Source organism: Sprattus sprattus (assembly GCF_963457725.1).
Source record: "Sprattus sprattus genome assembly, chromosome: 12".
Classification (NCBI taxonomy): domain Eukaryota; kingdom Metazoa; phylum Chordata; class Actinopteri; order Clupeiformes; family Clupeidae; genus Sprattus; species Sprattus sprattus.
In genome coordinates this window covers 17,231,711-17,251,710 of record NC_137910.1, presented here as the reverse complement: position 1 = coordinate 17,251,710, position 20,000 = coordinate 17,231,711, and the positions used below count along the sequence as shown (strand labels likewise).

The 20,000-nt window shown below is 43.7% G+C and overlaps 3 protein-coding genes across 3 annotated transcripts in view; 1 reads left to right on the top strand and 2 right to left on the bottom strand.

The window, feature by feature from the left end:
• The window catches only part of ubtd1a (ubiquitin domain containing 1a), a gene marked incomplete at its 5' end in the record, with an annotated part of 4,991 nt that extends 4,038 nt beyond the window's left edge, over nucleotides 1-953 (bottom strand). Inside the window, one exon of the mRNA XM_080848356.1 lies at nucleotides 875-953. Coding sequence (XP_080704482.1) covers nucleotides 875-953 — 79 coding nt within the window. The remainder of the gene's footprint in view (nucleotides 1-874) is intronic.
• Nucleotides 954-4,889: 3,936 nt separating this feature from the next.
• On the bottom strand, nucleotides 4,890-18,924 carry zdhhc16a (zDHHC palmitoyltransferase 16a). The gene is made up of 11 exons (XM_080849082.1): nucleotides 18,825-18,924; nucleotides 17,014-17,239; nucleotides 13,260-13,454; nucleotides 13,050-13,138; nucleotides 11,601-11,629; nucleotides 11,289-11,422; nucleotides 7,908-8,003; nucleotides 7,004-7,089; nucleotides 6,571-6,694; nucleotides 5,774-5,844; nucleotides 4,890-5,450 (listed from the first exon to the last, which is right to left on the bottom strand). Exons 2-11 carry the CDS (start codon nucleotides 17,236-17,238, stop codon nucleotides 5,348-5,350), a joined length of 1,152 nt encoding a protein of 383 aa, XP_080705208.1. The 5' UTR covers nucleotide 17,239; nucleotides 18,825-18,924; the 3' UTR covers nucleotides 4,890-5,347.
• A 320-nt stretch (nucleotides 18,925-19,244) lies between these two features.
• Nucleotides 19,245-20,000, top strand: part of mettl18 (methyltransferase 18, RPL3 N3-histidine) — a 1,391-nt gene continuing 635 nt past the window's right edge. Inside the window, exon 1 of the mRNA XM_080849124.1 lies at nucleotides 19,245-19,419. Coding sequence (XP_080705250.1) covers nucleotides 19,321-19,419 — 99 coding nt within the window. The 5' untranslated portion in view covers nucleotides 19,245-19,320. The remainder of the gene's footprint in view (nucleotides 19,420-20,000) is intronic.

Below are 20,000 nucleotides of genomic sequence, written 5' to 3'. Positions count from 1 at the left end.
GCTTATAAGCACATGCATAATGCTTAACAGCAATTCAGACTAGAACATAAAACTTAAAAAGTAATTAACAGCCATAACTACACACAGCAGACTAGCCCCAGTGAGATTATCTATGATGTTGAATCGTATTACAACTTCATAATCTCACTGCCATTCCGGGCCCATGGCCATTTAGGCATGTTATGATTGTGTAATATGCTATAAACTCTTCTTAAGACCACTTCCCTTGCTGGAAACTACGCATGCTGGACACCGGCTTTATGTTAGGGTTGCAGTGCTTTCAGCCGTTAGGCTGTCACATTCAAACACACATGTCCCAACTCTTCAGCTAATCAGTTTAACATTTAACATCAGCTACGTTCATCCGCAGTGGGGTTTCCAGTACAGATCACAGCTGGATGTGCTGATGGTGAGCTATAGCAGGCACATGCACATGCAGTCAAACACACACACACACACACACACACACACACACACACACACACACACACACACACACACACAGTCTGTTTTAAACCAAAATCTACTTCAGGTGTGCGTGCTGTGGTGTAGTGCTTTCATCCTTATAAACAGCGTTATCGCTCTTCTTTACTTATTTGGAAATAATGTATGGAACTATTTGCCTGGTTTATGTGCGCTGCCTTTGAGGCGTTAGGGGCTTCATAAAACCCAGCACGGGTGCGGACACGCCAGATTACGGCGTGCTGTCAGTCTGCCCAGCTCAGATCAACTCAGCTAATCTCCGCGCGTGATCTTCCGATCTAAAGCCTCTCAAACTCGCTAGTGACCGTCTGCAGCTGCCACCACATCTGCAATAATTTGGCGCGCGACACGAGTCCTCCACCCCAACTGCGTCCCCGCGCACCTCTCTCACCTCCTCCCTTCTTGTTGCACCTGCCGCCGTTCCTGCTCGCGCCCAGCGCGCCCCGCTGGGTTCCCACGCATCCTCCCATCGCGTGCGTGCGTGCAGGGCAGGGCAGGCTACTCCTCGTGGTCCATGACGAAGTTGGCTACGTGAAAATGCATCTGCAAAGAAATTAAAAAAGAACAAATGACATTTCCACGTGTGACATTTCTACACAATCCATTTTGTGAAGCAGTCATCTTTATGCAGCTTCATATCCACTGCTGCCCCTGAACCACTTCACTCATTAAGATGCAACATCGACTAACATTTACAAGTTAAAAACAGATTCATGCAAGGGCGTCAGTTTGTTTTTAGAAGTGGTGGGGACAATAACCATAAGCTTGAGTGTGGTTTGAAAAGTGCTGGGTACCCTTATGTAAGCTATTCATCCATTCAATGTTGCATTACAATATGCTCTACAGTGTATTGTCAGGTGTTGAAAATCCCATTCGAACAATAAAAGATCGTGTTTTGGCTTGTTTTGCAAAACGGTGTTGGGAACACCAGGGTATTGGCTCGGGATATGTAGGCTAATACTATTAATTCACATAGGACAAAGAACAGAATTGGCAACTTAACACTTCTCTTGACAGCAACAAAGTTTACCAGACACTCAATGTCAGACTGTAAAGGGTGTATGAAATGAAACGAGGTACTGAGCATCAACCAGCGGCGTAACAATGACTTGACTTCCCCCTTACCTTCGTAAAGTCAGAAGCAATGATAATGCAATTCTGCGAGACGCAGGCGAATGTACTTATGATGTACAATACACATTAAGGCTTGCTACAATATGTTGTCATGAAAACACCAATGAACACAGTATTTCATCGACCAAACGGATTTTGGAGAAACAGTGTAAAATGAGCAGTAGACAACACATGGGGAAACATTAATACAACTTCTTCAGGTGGTTATCAAACAGTATTGTGAATTACGAACATTTACATGGATTTATTGGAACAGCCGCTCGACAGCGCCTGCTGCAACAAAACAAACTTCCTCCAACAATATCTTATTCTTTTAACGACATTGAAGCGAAAAAATACATTTTTCAGTAGCATTTGGCGTATTATAAAACGTAACATGCAGGACGTTTAGAATGGCATTCTACGGTAAGAAACAATAGCAGAGCCATGCACACCTCGCCAAAGGCTGATGTAACCAAGTGGTTATCCACAATCTGAGCTTTTGCTATTTGTTGCACTCATGACTGCTGAGAGATCGCTGCTTGAAAAGCAGGACGTGAACTATAGGAGTTGACAGTATATCAGACAGTAAACGCTATGTGATTAGCCTACCCTGGTGGGTTTTTTCGGTCGCAATTGGTTTGCACATTTTTAAGAGTGGTGGGGACAAAATTCAAATCATGAATAGTGGTGGGGACATGTCCCCCCCGTAACTGACGCCTATGGATTCATGGTTTGGTTTATCATAGCCCAATGTTACGGTTACAAAGTCCAATAAATCTGTTTTTAACGTCGTTGTTGTTGCCTAATATCTGCAGCCGAAATGAAAGAGGACTAGCCTAAGTTGCTTGTCCATGCACGATGAAAACAATACTTTAAATGCTGAAAAGTAACAAACAAGCATGTTGTGGTCCTGATTATTGAGTCGTGGTAATTATTTTCAGGACCTCGTTATGTAACAACTCTAGCCCTTTGAGTATGGTTTGGTAGCTAGCGGGGCTAACTCTGTGATATACACACTACTAATCTTCACTGATTTATCTCAATTTAGCTGTGCCACCGTCAGCAGGCGCCGCAGGTAGTCCACACGGACACAGCGGGGCTGAGGCACAAACACACGGCCGTGTCCACTCCCCACCGTGCATCTCTTTATCGTAATTTACTCGCCTGAGTGCGTTCAATATGTAGTTTGTGTGCGCTCCCCATATTCAGCAGCGGCTTCCTACAGTCAGATACTTAGCAGATAGTAACATAGTCCTCCGTACGTACCCGAACAAGCCCCGATACACCATCAGGCCAGTCGCGGGAGCAGAAGAGCTACGCCGAGTGAACGCAATGGGCAAGAATGAGTTTGCAGTCGCCCCTGAGCAGTATGATCTGCGTGCAGGTCCCGGCCACAGCTTCAGATTTTAAATCCCTTGGTTGATTCTCATGATGAGTGATACGCATGCGCAGCGGGGCGTTGGGACGGGGAATCTATCCGGTCACCTACGGGCACACGTGCTGTGTCTGACAGCAGCCGCCTTTGCTCTCGTGCACGTTGAACTGGCTGAAAGAGCCGTTGTTGTGAAGGTGTAAACTAAATTAAATTACATTAAATTATGAGACGTAACAAGGGCTAGGTCAGACTGAGACCACAGTATGACAAACTAAAATCTGAACTCATTTCATGACTTTACTGACAAACCCTAGGTGATGTAACCTTATCCAGTCTAGGTATCAATGTAATATTCCAATCAACCATCTATACTCACCGGTCATATTCCAGTCTATAAATCAACCATCTATACCCACCGGTCATATTCCAGTCTATAAATCAACCATCTACACTCTCCGGTCATATTCCACAGACCCTGTTCAGTGCTTCTACCACTGTAAAGCAACATGCACACAAACACACACAGTCACATCATACACTCATGTTCGCATCAACATACACAAACACACACACAGATCATACACTCATGCTCGCACCAACACACACACATCATACACTCATGCTCACAGCAACACACACACATCATAAACTCATGCTCACAGCAACACACACAAACATCATACATTCATGCTCACATCAACACACACAACATAGAATACACTTATAACAAATTCTATTTTCATCCTACAAAAGAACTTACTGAGAAGATCTGTATTACTGCCAATAAGCCAAAAACATAGCAGAAACACATTTCTTAAACCAATACAGTACATATAGGTGACTGCTATAGCTCACCATTGTTCTGTACTTTCAACATAAAGTCCTTTGAAATGTTTTATAGTCCCAACATGAACGTGAAATAAGCGTCCAGATAGGCCGCAGTGACGGCCTGCATCCAGGATTGAAATCCAGAAAAATCCAGCATGGAATAAGAAATCGAAAAAAGATTTCACTGAATGCAAAATGACGCTGACAGTATATGAACTGTATTGGTTTATGAAATATGTTAATACAATCATCTCCTGATTTTGTTATACACTCATGCTCGCATCAACACACACACACACCCACACTCATGCTTGCATCAACGCACACACACACACACACTCATGCTTGCAAAAACACACACACACACACTCATGCTAGCATCAACACACACACACATCATACACTCATGCTCGCATCAACACACAGACAAACACATCATACATTCATGCTTGCATCAACCCACACACTAGCACAAGGAAAACTATCACTCTGGTATAAGCTAAAGATCATCCAGATCTAGGCACACCTCATTCAATGTTTGTGCCAGTCAACTGTGTGTGTATTGTGTGTGTGTGTGCGTGTGTATGCCAGTGCACATGCTTGAGGTACCATTTGTAGAGTGATTGAAAAATCAAACCATTTCTGATGGACTTGGCCAGTAGCTTCTGGATAGAGGACAGTGGCCTTCTGCACTCTGCTGGTAGAGATAGGTACTGCTTCTAAAGTGATGCAGTTTGAGCTTTATACTGGCTAGAAATCTGTATGAAAAAAAATGATATTTCAGTGATAACCAGAATTCCAACTGTCAGTTTTGAGGACCCATGACTGAAATATGACTGTCACTGTGGGCATTTTCATACTCTGGATCTGAGCTGGTGTGTGTGTGTGTGTGTGGAAAAGAGAGACAGACAGAGAGAGGGAGAGAAAGAGAGAATGAACTGATGCTATTGTGACTGTGTACAAAAACACCAATTTAATTATGGAAGTTTAAAAAAACAGGACACACATACAACAATGTAGAAACAGTCTCTACGACTCCAAAGTCCCTTTGCAGTCCTAACTAGAGAACAGATCCAAAATGACTGCCTGTGCAGGGGCGGTTGGTCCAGACAGTAGTGGATCCAAAATGGCTACCTCTGTGGGAAGTAGAGGTCCATTCAGTCATAGTGAACAGAGCCACAATGGCTGCCTGTGCAGGAGTGGCTGGTCCAGAAGCTTTCAGTCGCATCCATAGAAACACAGAGAAACTCAGTGCAGTCCATCAGTCCATTGCTACGGTGCTCCATCACAGTGCGTTTCCGTGGTGATATGAGAGAGATGCTCTCTGGGGTTTAGGATGTACGTGACGGAATCAGTCAGAGCCCTTAGTACAGGAAGGACGGTACTCTCTCTCTCTCTCTCTCTCTCACACACACACACACACACACATACACACACACACACACACACACACACACACACAGGAGGAGGGGAGAGTTGAGGAGAGGAGACAAAAAGAGGAGGAAGAGGAAGAGGAAGGGAGAGGGGAGAAGGAGTGTGTGTGTGTCACACAGGAAGAGGTTCTTTTTTTCTCAGGGGGACGTCCCATGTCAGGCCGTCACCGTGGGGGGCGTGGCTAGAGGGCAGGAGAACCCGAGTTACCCAATGACTGTGGTGAAAGAGAGAAGTGTCAGCCAGTAAGAGGAGAGGAACATAATTCAGTAAGCCAATCAGAGGAGAGGAACAGAGAGGTGCAAGACAATAGTTAATGTTTGTCATGGCCTGTTTGAGTGTCAGTGTGTGTCATCTGTGTGTCTGTGTGTGTCTGTGTGTGTCTGTGTGTGTCTGTGTGTGTCTGTGTGTGTCTGTGTGTGTCTGTGTGTGTCTGTGTGTGTCTGTGTATGTGTGTGTGTGTGTGTGTGTGTGTGTGTCTGTGTGTGTGTCTGTGTATGTGTGTGTGTGTGTCTGTGTGTGTGCGCCATGAGAGCTCACCTTTTCTTCTCAACACCCAAGAAGAGTTTCCAGTTGTTCAGTCGTCCATAATGGAAGGGGTTTCTGTAGAACTAAGGACAGACAACTCAGACTGAATATCTCACAGTATGTGTGTGTGTGCCACGGAATGAGTGTGTGTGTGGGTGTCACTGGATGTGTGTGTGTGTGTATGCCACTGAATGAGTGTGTGTGTGTGGACCTGGATGTGTGTGTGTGTGTGTGTGCCACGGAATGAGAGTGTGGGTGTGTGTCACTGGATGTGTGTGTGTGTGTGTGTGTGTGTGCCAGGGTATATTTGTGTGTGTGTGTGTGTGTGCGCCACGGTATGTGTGTGTGTATGTGCGTGTGTGTAAATTACTCAGTGAGTCAGTGTGTGTGTATGTCATTAACTCACAGTGTGAATGTAACAAACAATACAGGAGGTGGTGTGTTTGTGCCTTTGAGAGTGTGTGTGTGTGTGTGTGTGTGTGTGTGTGAGTGTGCGCCTGTAAGAGAGTGTGAGGGGTTGCTCAGAGCACCCAAGCAGTTCCATCAATTCTCGAGTTTCTAAATGGACATCGATAATAATATATTTTCATTAAATTATCCTTGGCATCATCCATACCTCACCATTGTATGTACCGTGTATCTATAACATAAGGCCAAGTGTTGTCTTTAGATCATTCACTTTAGGCTCTATGTGCGGAGACCAACCCCATCTTAATTGCTTAGAGATGCATGAACTCCACCCTCCCGCTAGAGTCTTCAGCAAACGTGTGTGTGTGTGTGTGTGTGTGTGTGTGTGTGTGTGTATATACCCTGCCACGTTTGGTAAGACGTTCACGCTCCTTCTTGTTGATGTGCCTCTCGATGCTTGTCTCTCCACGCGAGATCAGCATGGCATGCCACAGCGTTAGACCGCCGAGAGCCACAGCCACAGTACTGCAGTTTACACACACACACACACACACACACACACACACACACACACACACACACACACACACACACACACACACACACACACACACACACACACACACACACACACACACACACACACACACACACACATGCACACACACGTATAAAGACCACGAGCTGGAACAAATTGACACACATTCTCGATTGAGCAATTTGGTTATCTTACTAACACACAGTCAGTTTCCCACCCAGGTAGTGATGACTGATGAGTGATAAAATGATTCAACCAATTGGTGACATAACGTGTGTGTGTGTGTGTGTGTTTACCTGGTGAGGACCCACATGTAGATGACGCTCTTGTTTATCAGTTTATCCTTGAAGGTGACGGTGGGTGGAGGGGTCTGGTAGGAGCTCTGGTGTGTGTGTGTGTGTGAGGGGAAGGAGAAACAAAAACACTTTAAAAGAGACTTATACACAGTTTGACATTCAGGCACTCGCACAAACACACACACAAACAAACAAACAAACAAACAAACAAACAAACACACACACACACACACACACAGACACACACACACACACACACATACACCCATGCACATACACACCCACCCACTCAGAATACACACACACATCCACACACACACAGGAAGCAACGGGACATCAGCTCTTTGAAAAGTGGGCCCACACCCACACCCACACACACACACACACACACACACACACACACACACACACACACACACACACACACACACATACACCAAACATAAATCTGCCATGACCACACTCTCATGGAGCTCACTTAGGCAGGGATCACACTGAGCACAAAGAGCAATGCAGCTCTCAGACTACAAGAATTCTATTCATTTAAATAAAGTGGTTTGAAGTACAAATTCCTGTACAATGGAGAGAAACGTCCTGCCCTTGTAAATAATGTTATGGCTTTGAGTCGTCAGAATGTCAGAAATGTTGCTAGGATACATGACGACCGTCTCGTAACGCTCTGGAGCCCCGCCTAAGCAAGCTCACAGAGTTCTAAACCAGCCAATCAGAGCTCAGAATTGCATGATTGTTTTAACATGATTGTTTTAGCTGTCCCAGTGAGGTCAGATTCTGTTCTAATGGGAACAACACCAGTGATGCACTGCTCTCATTCCCGATTGGTCGCTTGGTGCAGCATCTGAAATTTGATTGGCTGGCGGGGTAATGGGCGGGTCCGTTACTCTACCTGCCCATTCATGGCTTCAGGAGGCACGATGCCGATCAGAAGCCCCATCCCCTTCACCGGAACCCCAGGTTGCTCCACCTCCAAAGCTTTAAAGTGCTGAAGAGAAGAAAGAAAGATCCCACACACACACACAAACACACACACAGACCCAACCCGACAGACAAACACAAACACACACACACACAGACCCATCCCAACACAGAGTCAACATGGGATAGACCGGTCCCAACAAAGGGTAAATACACATGCACACACACACACAGGAGAGAGAGCGAGAGACCCAAACACACTGAGTCAACGAGTGAAAGAAAGAGTAGTGTGTGTGTGTGTGTGTGTGTGAGAGAAAGGTGAGTGTGAGAGAGGTGAGTGTGAAGCCCAATTTATGGTCGTCCGTTTATGGAGACACGGAGAGCCCTCTCCGTCGTGACAAACCCTCTCTGAGCACCTCTTGTGGCCACCTCCCAAATTTTGAACTATCCATCTCCTTTAACCCGTTAATACATCGCTGTTTACCTTGTGGGTAGGAGTAACATTAGATACCATGCTCAGACACCTTGCAAATAGGGATGCACCGATCCGATATTTGTATCGGTACCGATATTGAAGACATTTCTAGATCGGGTATCGGTGACAATAAAAAAAAAAAAAAAGTTTTTTTTTTTTTTTTTTACATTTGTGTATATAGGTAGTGTATTATGAGTGCACGTTGATATTAGTAGCGATTAGCATGCTAAGCGGAGATTTAGTTATGTCCTGATGTTGATTCGCTGTAATAAAGATGGGTTCATCCTGTTAAGATTTCGACTGGATGAGCTATGAATGAGATTCATGTTGCCTTGTGTAATGTCCACAATTATATGTATCGAGTTATATTAGTTGTTTAATTGTTATCGTGTAGCAATAACTCATGTTAAAGTAATTCAGTGCAGTGCTAATTAGTCCCCATTCTCATTGCAGACACACACATATGTAGGATCACATGCATCGTCCTGTAATGGAAATTGATGAATGCACATTAAAGGGAGATAAAGAATACCGCTTTGGTAATAGTGGGTCTTTTAACAGACTAGAACCAGCAAATACATTAACAGGTCACCATGCTGAGCCTCTACAATGTAACGTAAAAGTTGACGCTAGCGGATATATGACTGCTAACTAATATGAACACTAGCACTAGTTAGAACGTACATTATTTGTGATTATTTTTAGCCTATGTTATGAATTGATAGTGATGACTAGACATGATGTTAAGTAACAAATTAGCAAAAAATGCACCAAGATCTCATGTCATGCACTCCTCATTTCTAGGGTGACCAGATTTGAGTTGGTGAAAAAGAGGACACTTCAGCGGTGACGGTCGGGGGGGGGGGGGGTGTTAATGTATCTAACAATATATTTTACCAGAAATGTGTTGGATTCTACAGTCAAATTCGTTACTTCGGCTATTGTATTGGGAAAGTACACATGTAAAAAAGAAAGCTATCAACAATAGCACTCTGACACACTAACGTAAACAAACGGTCAAAGTGCTGAAAGGTTCTTTAAAAACGCTTATGAAAGGCACGATTTGTTGCGGCGGCACAGCAGCTTTACCAACATCTGAAAAACACATATGAAACAGGCGCTCGGCGGCGACCTATCATTCAGGGCCTGTTTTGGAGCAGATTGCCAAGCAGTCCGTAGTCTCCCAATTTGCCAAAATGCTAATTGTGGATTATCATTCCCTAAAATCCACCTTCGGTGTTTCTGACATCTGTGACAGTGGCAACAGCCGAGTGATCTTTTTCCAAATTGAAACTCAAAAAGACCTACCTGAGGGGCCGCATGGAGCAGGAGAGGCTGAATTGGCTGGCTATCCTTTCCATTGAAAAAGAATATCATGCATCACTACCTTTATGTTTGAAAAGTGCTTGCCTGTGTACTTTGCCTCTAGGTCTTGACATTTAGATTTTGAGTCTAAATTAGATCGTCTCGTCACATGATAAAATAGAGACTTGACATTGGACAACAAAATATTACCCACAAATCATTGCGTATCTGTATATGACAACAATACCAATGAAAATAAGAAATGATTAATTTAATTGAATAGTTTTTTTAATAGTTTCCATAGCATATAATTGTGTTATAGATTGTTACTGACTATTTTCTTTCTACAAAATAAAACACACCATGACCGAGATAGGTTGGCCATTCTGAGGGTATATATAGCATATGGTACTCTCAAGGTATTATGTAGCAAGTCATTGGTCGCTGGTGTGTTCCCAACACTCTGTCAAATCGCGGAAATTACTATAAATAGTAACGAGGCAAAATCCCGGACGATTTGGGAATCCCTGCCGGACGCATTTTTTTGGTCTCAAAAAGAGGACATGTCCGGGAAAAAGAGGACGTCTGGTCACCCTACTCATTTCTCCCTCTCGCACGTGTGGTCACACACATACACACAGTTACCATAGTTTCGTGCTGTTTTTTTATATCGGTATCGGAACAGTATCGGCCGATACTAAACCTCAGATATCGGTATCGGTATCGGTATCGGAGGTGAAAAAAGCGGATCGGTGCATCCCTACTTGCAAATACCCTCAGACTTATTTATCAGTAACAATATCGGGATTTTTACATTGCAGTGTCTATTTCTTGGTAACCTGGTAACAAAAACCTTTGTAACAAAAAAAGTCAAACAAACAACTATTATGTACAAATAAGACCATCTCAAAGTTTGGTCCGCCGCCATCTTATTTTTTTAAATGGCTTTGCAACACCCACAGCTGTTGGAGAACCATAAATGAAAACGAGTCCATCGTGCCAAATGTGTGACCACGGAGTAACAAAGTCGTAAAAGTATATTTCAGCCTTGAGGGTAATGTGTGTGTGTGTGTGTGTGTGTGTGTGAGAGAGAGTGAGAGAGGTGAGTGTGAGAGAAGTGGCCGTCAGTGTATGTGTGTGTGTGTGTGAGAGAGAGAGAGAGAGAGAGAGGTGAGTGTGAGAGAAGTGTGTGTGTGTGTGTGTGTGTGTGTGTGTGTGTGTGTGTGTGTGTGTGTGTGTGTGTGTGTGTGTGTGTGTGTGTGAGTGTGTGTATGTGTGTGTGAGAGTGAGAGAAGTGAATGTGAGAGTAGAGTGTGAGTGAGTGAGAGAGAGCGAGAGAGCAGTGTGTGTTTGTGTGCGTGTCAGAGAGAGAGGTGAGTGTGTGAGTGGTAAGTGTGAGAGTAGTGTGTGTGTGTGTGAGAGAGAGCGTGAAGGAGGTGAGTGTGAGAGTAGTGTGTGTGTGTGTGTGTGTGTGTGTGTGTGTGTGTGTGTGTGTGTGTTAGAGAGAGTGAGAGAGGTGAGTGAGTGAGTAAGAGAGGTGAGTGTGAGAGTAGTGTGTGTGTGTGTGTGTACCTCCATGGCGTTGTAGGCGTCTATGAAGAGGTTCCTGCCGCTGATGCTGCACCACACACAACCCAGCGTGAGGAACACACAGAAGGAGAAGAAGTAACGATGGTTAAAGTGGCCCACGCAGTTATTCAGCCACGCTACACACACACACGGTCAAGGAGAAATAAACCAAATACACACAGACACACTCACACAGGTACAGAGATGTCTATAATCATATGTTCTCTCTCACTCAAACACAAATACACACACACACACACACACACACACACACACACACACACACACACACAGAGCTGGCATGTAAGAGGATACGGCAGTGATGATCCATCCGGAGAATGCACCTGCAGGAAAGGACAAAGACACAGAGCTTCAGAGACAATCATGAGTGAGCCTTTAATACTATTTAAAGAAATATATAAATATTAAAAATGCCCTTATATTTCACAGATATTCTACTTGCAGCAAACAAATGACCCCTCAGTGTGTGTGTATGCGCTATGTGGAGAATGTCAGGTGAATCTCTACTTTCATCCAGCTCATGTGTGTGAGAGAGTATGTGAGTGGGAGTGTGTGTGTGTATGTATTTGTGAGTATTTGTGTGTGTGTGTGTATGTGTATGTGTGTGAGATATATTTTTCTGTCAATTCTAACCAATTTACTGTTGTGTTGTTTAACCAATTCATATGTTTTTCTGTCAATTCTAACTGGCCCACATCTTATATAAAGGTGTTTGTGAAGCAAATGACCTACTTTACAGTTCCATGACATTTCCAGGTTTTTCATGACTGTTTGAATCCTGACAATGGTGTGTGTGTGTGTGTGTGTGTGTGTGTGTGTGTGTGTGTGAATGTTGCAGATCCCACAGTGGTGTGTGTGTGTGTGTGTGTGTGTGTGTGTGTATTTGTTAGTGCTGTCAGTTTAATGCGTTATTAGCGGGGTTAACGCAAACCCATTTTAACGGCGTCAATAAGATTTTATCGCGCGATTAACGTGTTGTTAAAAAAAAAAAAAGATTAACGTTAGATTAACGTTCTTTTTGTCCTCGCAAACTGTGTAGTAGGCTAACGTTACGGTTTGAGTGAATGGTGAGCGCGATATGGCGAAATGGATGATAAAAAGCTTCTGAATAGAAAGTTTACCTTTAAAAGTTGTGTTGTGCAAAAGAAGCGAGCTTCACTGTTGTCTGACAATGTCAACAGGCAGCTGGCTGAAAGCACAGAAGTAGTAGGCTTACCTTTTATTGGTTACCTAACTGTAACAGTTCATTGTTTTTGAGGCCTGACTTCTATGTTCACAGCAAACTTGAAAAAAAGAAAATATTAAGCCATGGTTTAACTGCACTAGTCCTTGTTTATCTGAAATGTGCACTTTATAATTGAATTTTGTACCGCCCGGTTTGGCAATGTTGTTTTTCAATAAAATAAAATATTGCATAAAGCAAGCCAATCCACTTTTCCATGATAAGAGCATTAAAATAAAATAAAAATGATGGAAAAAAATAATTGAAGGGACATTTAGAATACATAAAAAATTGCGATTAATCGCGATTCATTTTGAGTTAACTATGACAAAAATGCGATTAATCGCGATTAAATATTTTAATCGTTTGACAGCACTAGTATGTGTATGTGTGTGTGTGCGTGCGTGAATGTTTCAGATCCCACAGAGGTGTGTGTGTGTGTGTGTGTGTGTGTGTGTGTGTGTGTGTGTGTGTGTGTGTGTGTGTGTGTGTGTGTGTGTGTGTGTGTGTGTCTTGCGTACGTTTTGCAGATTCCACAGTGGTGTGTTCTGGCTGGTTTGGGGGTGACACACCTCTTGCAAAATGACACAAAAGGAAGATCATTCTTCATCTGAAACAAACAAACAAACATGTAAATAAACACCATAGTGTCTGTGTCTGTGTCTGTGTCTGTGTCTGTGTCTGTGTCTGTGTCTGTGTCTGTGTCTGTGTCTGTGTCTGTGTCTTCTTACTGTGGGTGGGTAACCGGGCGATGTGCGCGTGGCCTTGTAGTAGTGGAAGGCGATCATGACGAGGTTCCAGTGGCCGTAGCACAGGTGCCACACAATCCACAAGGGGGCGTACGTGTGAATCACCATCGGCAGCAACACCAGGTACGCAATCAGCACGATAGAGCTCGTCAACACCACTACTAAACACACAAACACCTGTAGGAACACACACACACACACACAGAATCAGATACACAATCAGTATGATAGAGCTCGTCAAACCCACTACTAAACACACAAACACACACACACAGCATCAGACCACCAGGTACAGTGTTGCTAGAAGGTTTCTGAACCCTTTAGATTTTGTATCTGCATACATTTTATCTTCATCTTCATCTACGTCCTGAAAATTGATAAAGTGGACCCAGACTGGACCCAAACACAAACTCTTCTTTTTTAATTCAATTTTTGAGCATAATGATCTGACATGAAATGCTTTGTTGGAAAAAGTAAACCCCTACAATAATCAATTCATTTGAAGGGGTAATTGGACTCAGGTGTTTCAATCAATGGGGTGACAATCAGGTGTGAGTAAAGTGGTCCCTGCCTCTTGACAAAACATACATCTGGGTCTTCACAATCAAAGTCTGATCTTCACCACACAGCTGTGTGGAAATGTGGCGTGCGTCGAGAACGTGAAGCACTTCCAGGATGAGCGCTGTATCCAGGCTCGTACTGTTTTGGTGAATTTATGTCACTGGAGAGTGGTTGGAGAGTTAGCGGTAGTTTCAGACTTATTTGCAATGTCTTAAAAGCCATGGTGGAATGCAGAAATGCTGGAGCAGCATTTCGAAATGGCCAAGGAGGAAGCCATGGCCATAGGGGAGGAAGCTGCTGCAGTGAGCCTTATGGCTGATATATGGACTTCATTTAACTTGGATGCATATCTTGCGGTGAACTGCCATTTTGTCAATGACAGTAATACACTTTTAGGCGTGTGGAAATTTCCCCCAATCCCATACTGCTGCAAACTTGGCAGCAGCCAAGGCCTCCATTATGGGATAACGCTAAAAGTCACGTGTCTGGTGACTGATGCAGCAGCTAATATGATTGCCTGTGCCAGGGAACTGAGGCTAAAACACGCAGTCTGCATAGCCCATGCCCTTAACCTGACGCTGAAGAGAGCTCTTGACAAGACTCCTGTGGGTCTGTTCCGATCCATCACCACTGCTAAAGTATGTGACATTATAATTGCACAGTATTACACGCCATGCTGATATCATTCACACAATCATTATGTATTAACAGGTTTGTATTGTACTACATGTCCTTGCCACCTTGTCATTATGGTCTTATATGGACTTGTGCAAATGCAGAAGCACATGGCAAGGCCTCACCTGAAGCTCCTCCAACAAGTGGGTCCACACCGCTGGAACGACACCTACCAGACGCTTCAAAGGCTTTACTACCTGAAGTAGCCAGTAGGTGAAGCTGTGGCATCCATGCATACAGCCATGCCCCCTCTGACACCAGAGGAGTATTCTGTTGTTGGGGAGTGCCTGAATGTGTTGCCACCATTCAATGATGCCACAGTGGAGCTATCTGGGGAGAAGCAGGTGTCTGCTTCAAAGATCATTCCACTGCTGAAAGTTATGGACCATGCAGTAGAAGGAGGAAATGCCTACAAAAACATCTCTGATGGCCCAGCAGCAGGCAGATAATACGTATAACTAAGAGAGAAACTTCATCATTTGCAGTCAATGAGCATAATGACACTGCCAACGCTGCTGGACCCACGGTTCAAATCACACGGCTTCCTCAGCCAGACCAAGGCCAGTGAGGCAGTGAAGACTCACCTCTGAGTGTGCCCTGATAATCACAAAACATACACTAGCACCACCCCCACCACAGCCAGCAACAGCCAGTCAAGCTGAGGGACCTTCAGCCTCCTCAGGTATGTTCATGCTTTATACTGTGTTGATATTGAGTTATGCCATTTAGTAACAAATTGTGTTCATTTTCCTCCAAACTGTGGCGTCATTTGGATTCAGCATGGTGCCATGGTGGAGGTCCAGCCCTACTTGGCTGAGCCAAACATTCCTAGATCAGAGAATCCACTCAAGTACTGGGCAACACACAAAAACATGTCCCCAAGTCTGTATGTGCTCGCACAGACATTAGTATGCACCTCAGCATCTTATGTTCTGTGTGAGCGGGTGTTTTCTCAGGAGAGATTGTCTGAGAAAAGGAACCGTCTGAGTCCAAAAGTGGTGGAACAAATATTGTTTGTGAAAACGCATGGGTTCCCGAAAGCCCGTAATTGAATTCAAAAAGTGACACCTTTCATATATTCTACAATCATTACACATAAAGTGCCATGTTCCAAGCCTTTCTTGTTTTAATCTTGATGAAAACAGCTTACAGTTCATGGAAATACAAAATCCAGTATCTCAAAATATTACAATAAATAATTTAAAATACAGAAATGTCAACCTGAGAACCTCACAACCTTTCTTGCACAACTCTGTACGCAATCAGCACGATAGAGCTCAACACCACTACTAAACACACAAAAACCTGTAGATCACACACACACACACACTTACTCCATAACATTTTTATCAAAACCACTTGAAGCAGAGGCTAACCACATAATTATCACCAGGTACAGTGCCTTGTATAAGTATTCACCCCCTTGGATGTTTTACCCTTTTATTGATTTTATAAATCAGTCATGGTCAATATAAGTTGGCTTTTTGGACAAAAAAAATCACAAAAAAGCTCTCTTTAATGTCAAAGTGAAAACAGATTTCTACACATTTATGTAAATTAAATACAAATATGTAATGAAAATAAGTGATTGCATAAGTATTCACCCCCTTTATTTAGACTGACCTAATTCAACAGAGGTCCAGCCAATTGGTGCTAGAAGTCTCACAATTTGTGAAATGGGGATCAGTGTGCAGTGAATGTGTCTCAAGTGATTGTAGTATAACGACACCTGTGTCTGGAAGGTCCATTCACTGGTCAGTATTCAGTAATCAGTATTACTGGCTATTGTTAAACCATTAAGACCCAAGATCACTCTAAGCAACTCAGAGAAAAGGTTGTTGAAAAGTATAAGTCAGGGGAAGGATACAAAAAAATGTCCAGGGCACTAAACATCCCCTGAAATTCTGTTAAATCCATCATCAAGAAATGGATGGATTGTAGCACATGTGTAAATCTGCCTAGATCAGGCCGTCCTCACAAACTGATGGGCCGTGCAAGAAGGAGACTAGTAAGAGAGAGTCTAAATTGAAGAAAATCAACAGATGAATTACCTTCGCTATTTGTTTTATTAGAGTAAAAGCTTTTAATGGTCACAATTTTGACTTTCTATGAGCAATGCAATAGTCGATGCAGCTTGCATTTCAACATAAAATGGATGTGTAAAAAATAAAATAAAAAAAAAATTAAATTACAAAATCGATTTTAAATCGATAATCGATTTTAAATCGAATCGTTGACCTCTGAATCGATTTCGAATCGAATCGTGAGGTGCCAAGAGATTCCCACCCCTAGCTATTTCGTGATTTTTTTTTGTCCAAAAAGCCAACTTATTGACCATGACTGATTTATAAAAGCCATAAAAGGGTAAAACATCCAATGGGGTGAATACTCTTGCAAGGTACTGTAATACACCACATTGACCCCACACATACACACAGAATGAGTCATCACAAACCCCACCATCACGACACACAGATATGAATATATAAAACACACTGACCCGCCCGAACCATCGTGTGAGGCGGTCGGCGGCCCAGAAGACGGGTTCGAAGAGCGAGTCGTTGACTACGTCCCAGCTGATGAGCGAGTTGAAGCAGAGCGAGCGCGCCAGGAGGTGTGTGTACCCCCACGCTTCCCTCACACACCGCGGCACACGCCCCCGCCCCCGTCGACAACACACACGCACACACTTCAGCAGGACAGGCCCTGCCGGGCACAACCGCATCCTGCAAACACACACCGATAATACAGTTAAAAGCACACAAACACACACATAATTCAGTTAAACACACACACAGATAAAACATTTATACAAATATACATGTACACAGACTTCAGCAGACTGAAAACACATCCAGAGATTGTGCGGACACACACACACACAGAGACTGCGAACACACACACACACATCCAGGGATTGTGTGGACACACACACACACACATCCAGAGATTGTGTGGACACACACACAAATCCAGAGATTGTGTGGACACACACACACACACATGATGCAGTCTCTAATACAAATACAACCATAAACATAAACCTTGCTGAGCAGCCTCTCTCTCTCCTTCTGTATCATATTATGCTAAGTAGTTTTTCCTTGCCCCTGTTGCTTTGTGCTCCGGGGTTCAGGCCCTGGGCTTTGTAAAGCGCCTTGAGTTCTGCATTTTGTGACAACCTTGATTGTCAGAGGTCATGCTCACAGACACATAAAGAACCTCACCTACAACTGCTTTGTGTGTGTGTGTGTTCACAAGAAGCTTTGTGGTTGGTCCTTTCCTTCTGTGTTGCGGAACAGACAGTGTGAAGAAAGCCACAATTACATGTTAAAGAGTCTAGTGCATGTGTGTGTGTGTGTGTGTGCATATTATGCTCTGACAGGTGAAGGTGTGGTCATGTCAGATTTATGTTTGTTGTCTGTGTGTGTGTGCATGTTATGCTATGACAGGTAAAGATGTGGTCATATCAGGTGTATGTGTTTGTTGTGTGTGTGTGTCCGCAAAAATGTAAAAACAATATAGTTTACATATAGACAGATAGACAGGTAGAGAGGTGTGTGTGTGTGAGTGTGTCTGTTATAAACATGCAGCAATTAACTCAACTTTTATCCATTGTCTATGAGGGTTGGTCTCTACCAGCTTCTCAGGATGAGGCTGATCTGTGCTATATGGCCTATAAAAGAAATCGCTGTGGGTGTGTGTTTGTGTGTTTGTGTTCTCTGTCAGGATTCCCTGACACCTTGCTCACTGTCTCTCTTGCCTAGAAATCCACTGCATAATGTGCGTTTGTATGGGTCCGGTCTGTCCACATTCTTGATGGGCAAGGCCATGTGCACAGGTGTTTCTCTACTCACTGGTGAACAGCCTCACCTCGTTCATCTTTTGAGAACTACGTCGTTCACGCGAGTCCGAGGGGCATAATCTCACAACCCCCTGTCAGTTACCGGTGTGTCTGGTTTAAATGACGGTGACGGCGACCGACATCAATCCCCTCCCCCTTACCATCAGCACACATATTTAATCGCCAGACAGCACGAAAGAGGGGATTACATATGGTCTTTGCAAACACCAGGTCAAAACTACCTCATAGTCGCGCAGTTTTTCACGTTTATGCATCATAACACATCACAAAGAAAAGTGAAGGCGTTAACCAGTCAAACGGAAGGAGTGTTTTAGATTGGACCGTGGGACTCTTCCCGTCACCATTCCTTAGTCTGAGATGGGAAGTCAGACCAAAGGCTAGCTGACTACATGTCCAGCTGCTCACAAACCTGAAATGACCACACGGAATACGTTATTACCGTAACTCACCTGGCTCTGATACGGTCTTAATGTCACGGCGGAGTGCGCCTCAGGTCATGATACGGAAAGGTAGGTTTAGCTCCCTGATGATGGCACAAAAACAACGCAGTGGGACAGTTCTTCGGTCCTTTCGCGATCCAATCAGTGCAACCGACCAGTGCGCATGTTTACAAATAGGCGCGGCGAACTCTGGGAATGTAGTTTAAAGACACATGCTTGTGCGATCAGTGCCTTTCAAATGGTAGATAATAAGAACGAAAAGCATTAAGTTAACACACTCATCGGAAAAATTTGAATTGAAAGTTCAGTGCTGGTTTCAAATAAGTCCACAACTCCAAACTAGAGATAACAACCAAAAACAGCATATTTGACACGATGAGAGGCAAACGCATCCTGGGAGTTGTAGTCTGTTATTGATAATAACGTGGATATATGTACAAGTTAGCTTGGCAGATAGCGATACTTCGTGTTAATACAAATAAAGCATTTACGTCGTGCAGATTTAATGGCGTTTAGTTTCAACTTTGACATTAAGGTGAAAACAGACGAATGCTGTCAAGGCCATGCGAAAGCGGAAAAATATCAAGAACCTTGTCTCAAAACTGTAAGTGACGCACACAGCACTGTCTAGGATTGTCGATAACGCGTGGTTGAGGCATATTTGAGTTCATAACTCTAATCTGTTGGTCACTGAGGGACATTCCAGCAGATGCGTGGGGAATATCAAGTCATAATACATACACAGCTCATTGCAGTTGTCCTGAGTGACGCTGGTTTTCAAAGTTCTTACAACTGTCCCCCCAGGTCTTCTGAAGTTAGCGTTAGCAGAATCTCAGTGTGGTCTGAGCCATTCTATGGTCCAGCTGCAGACCAAGTCAAACGGCACCAGAATCTGTAGTTAGCTGCAGTAGGATTTAGCATTCAGGAACAAGACAACGCCATTCACCACAGTAATTGTAACATTTTAGCTGAAGCTTCTCTAAGTTTCTGTAGCTAACGTCATATACACTTATATCTACAAGCATGTGTGCGCTGCTGGCTTTAGACGCCCTAGGTTAGGGTTAAGGGCAGAACATTCACATTGTCGCCTGGTTACCCAGGGGCTGCAGTAATGGTGTGCAGACATGTGTTATTGTATGTAGATTCTGTTTGAATTTATGGTGTGTTTTTTTAAACCTTATTTCA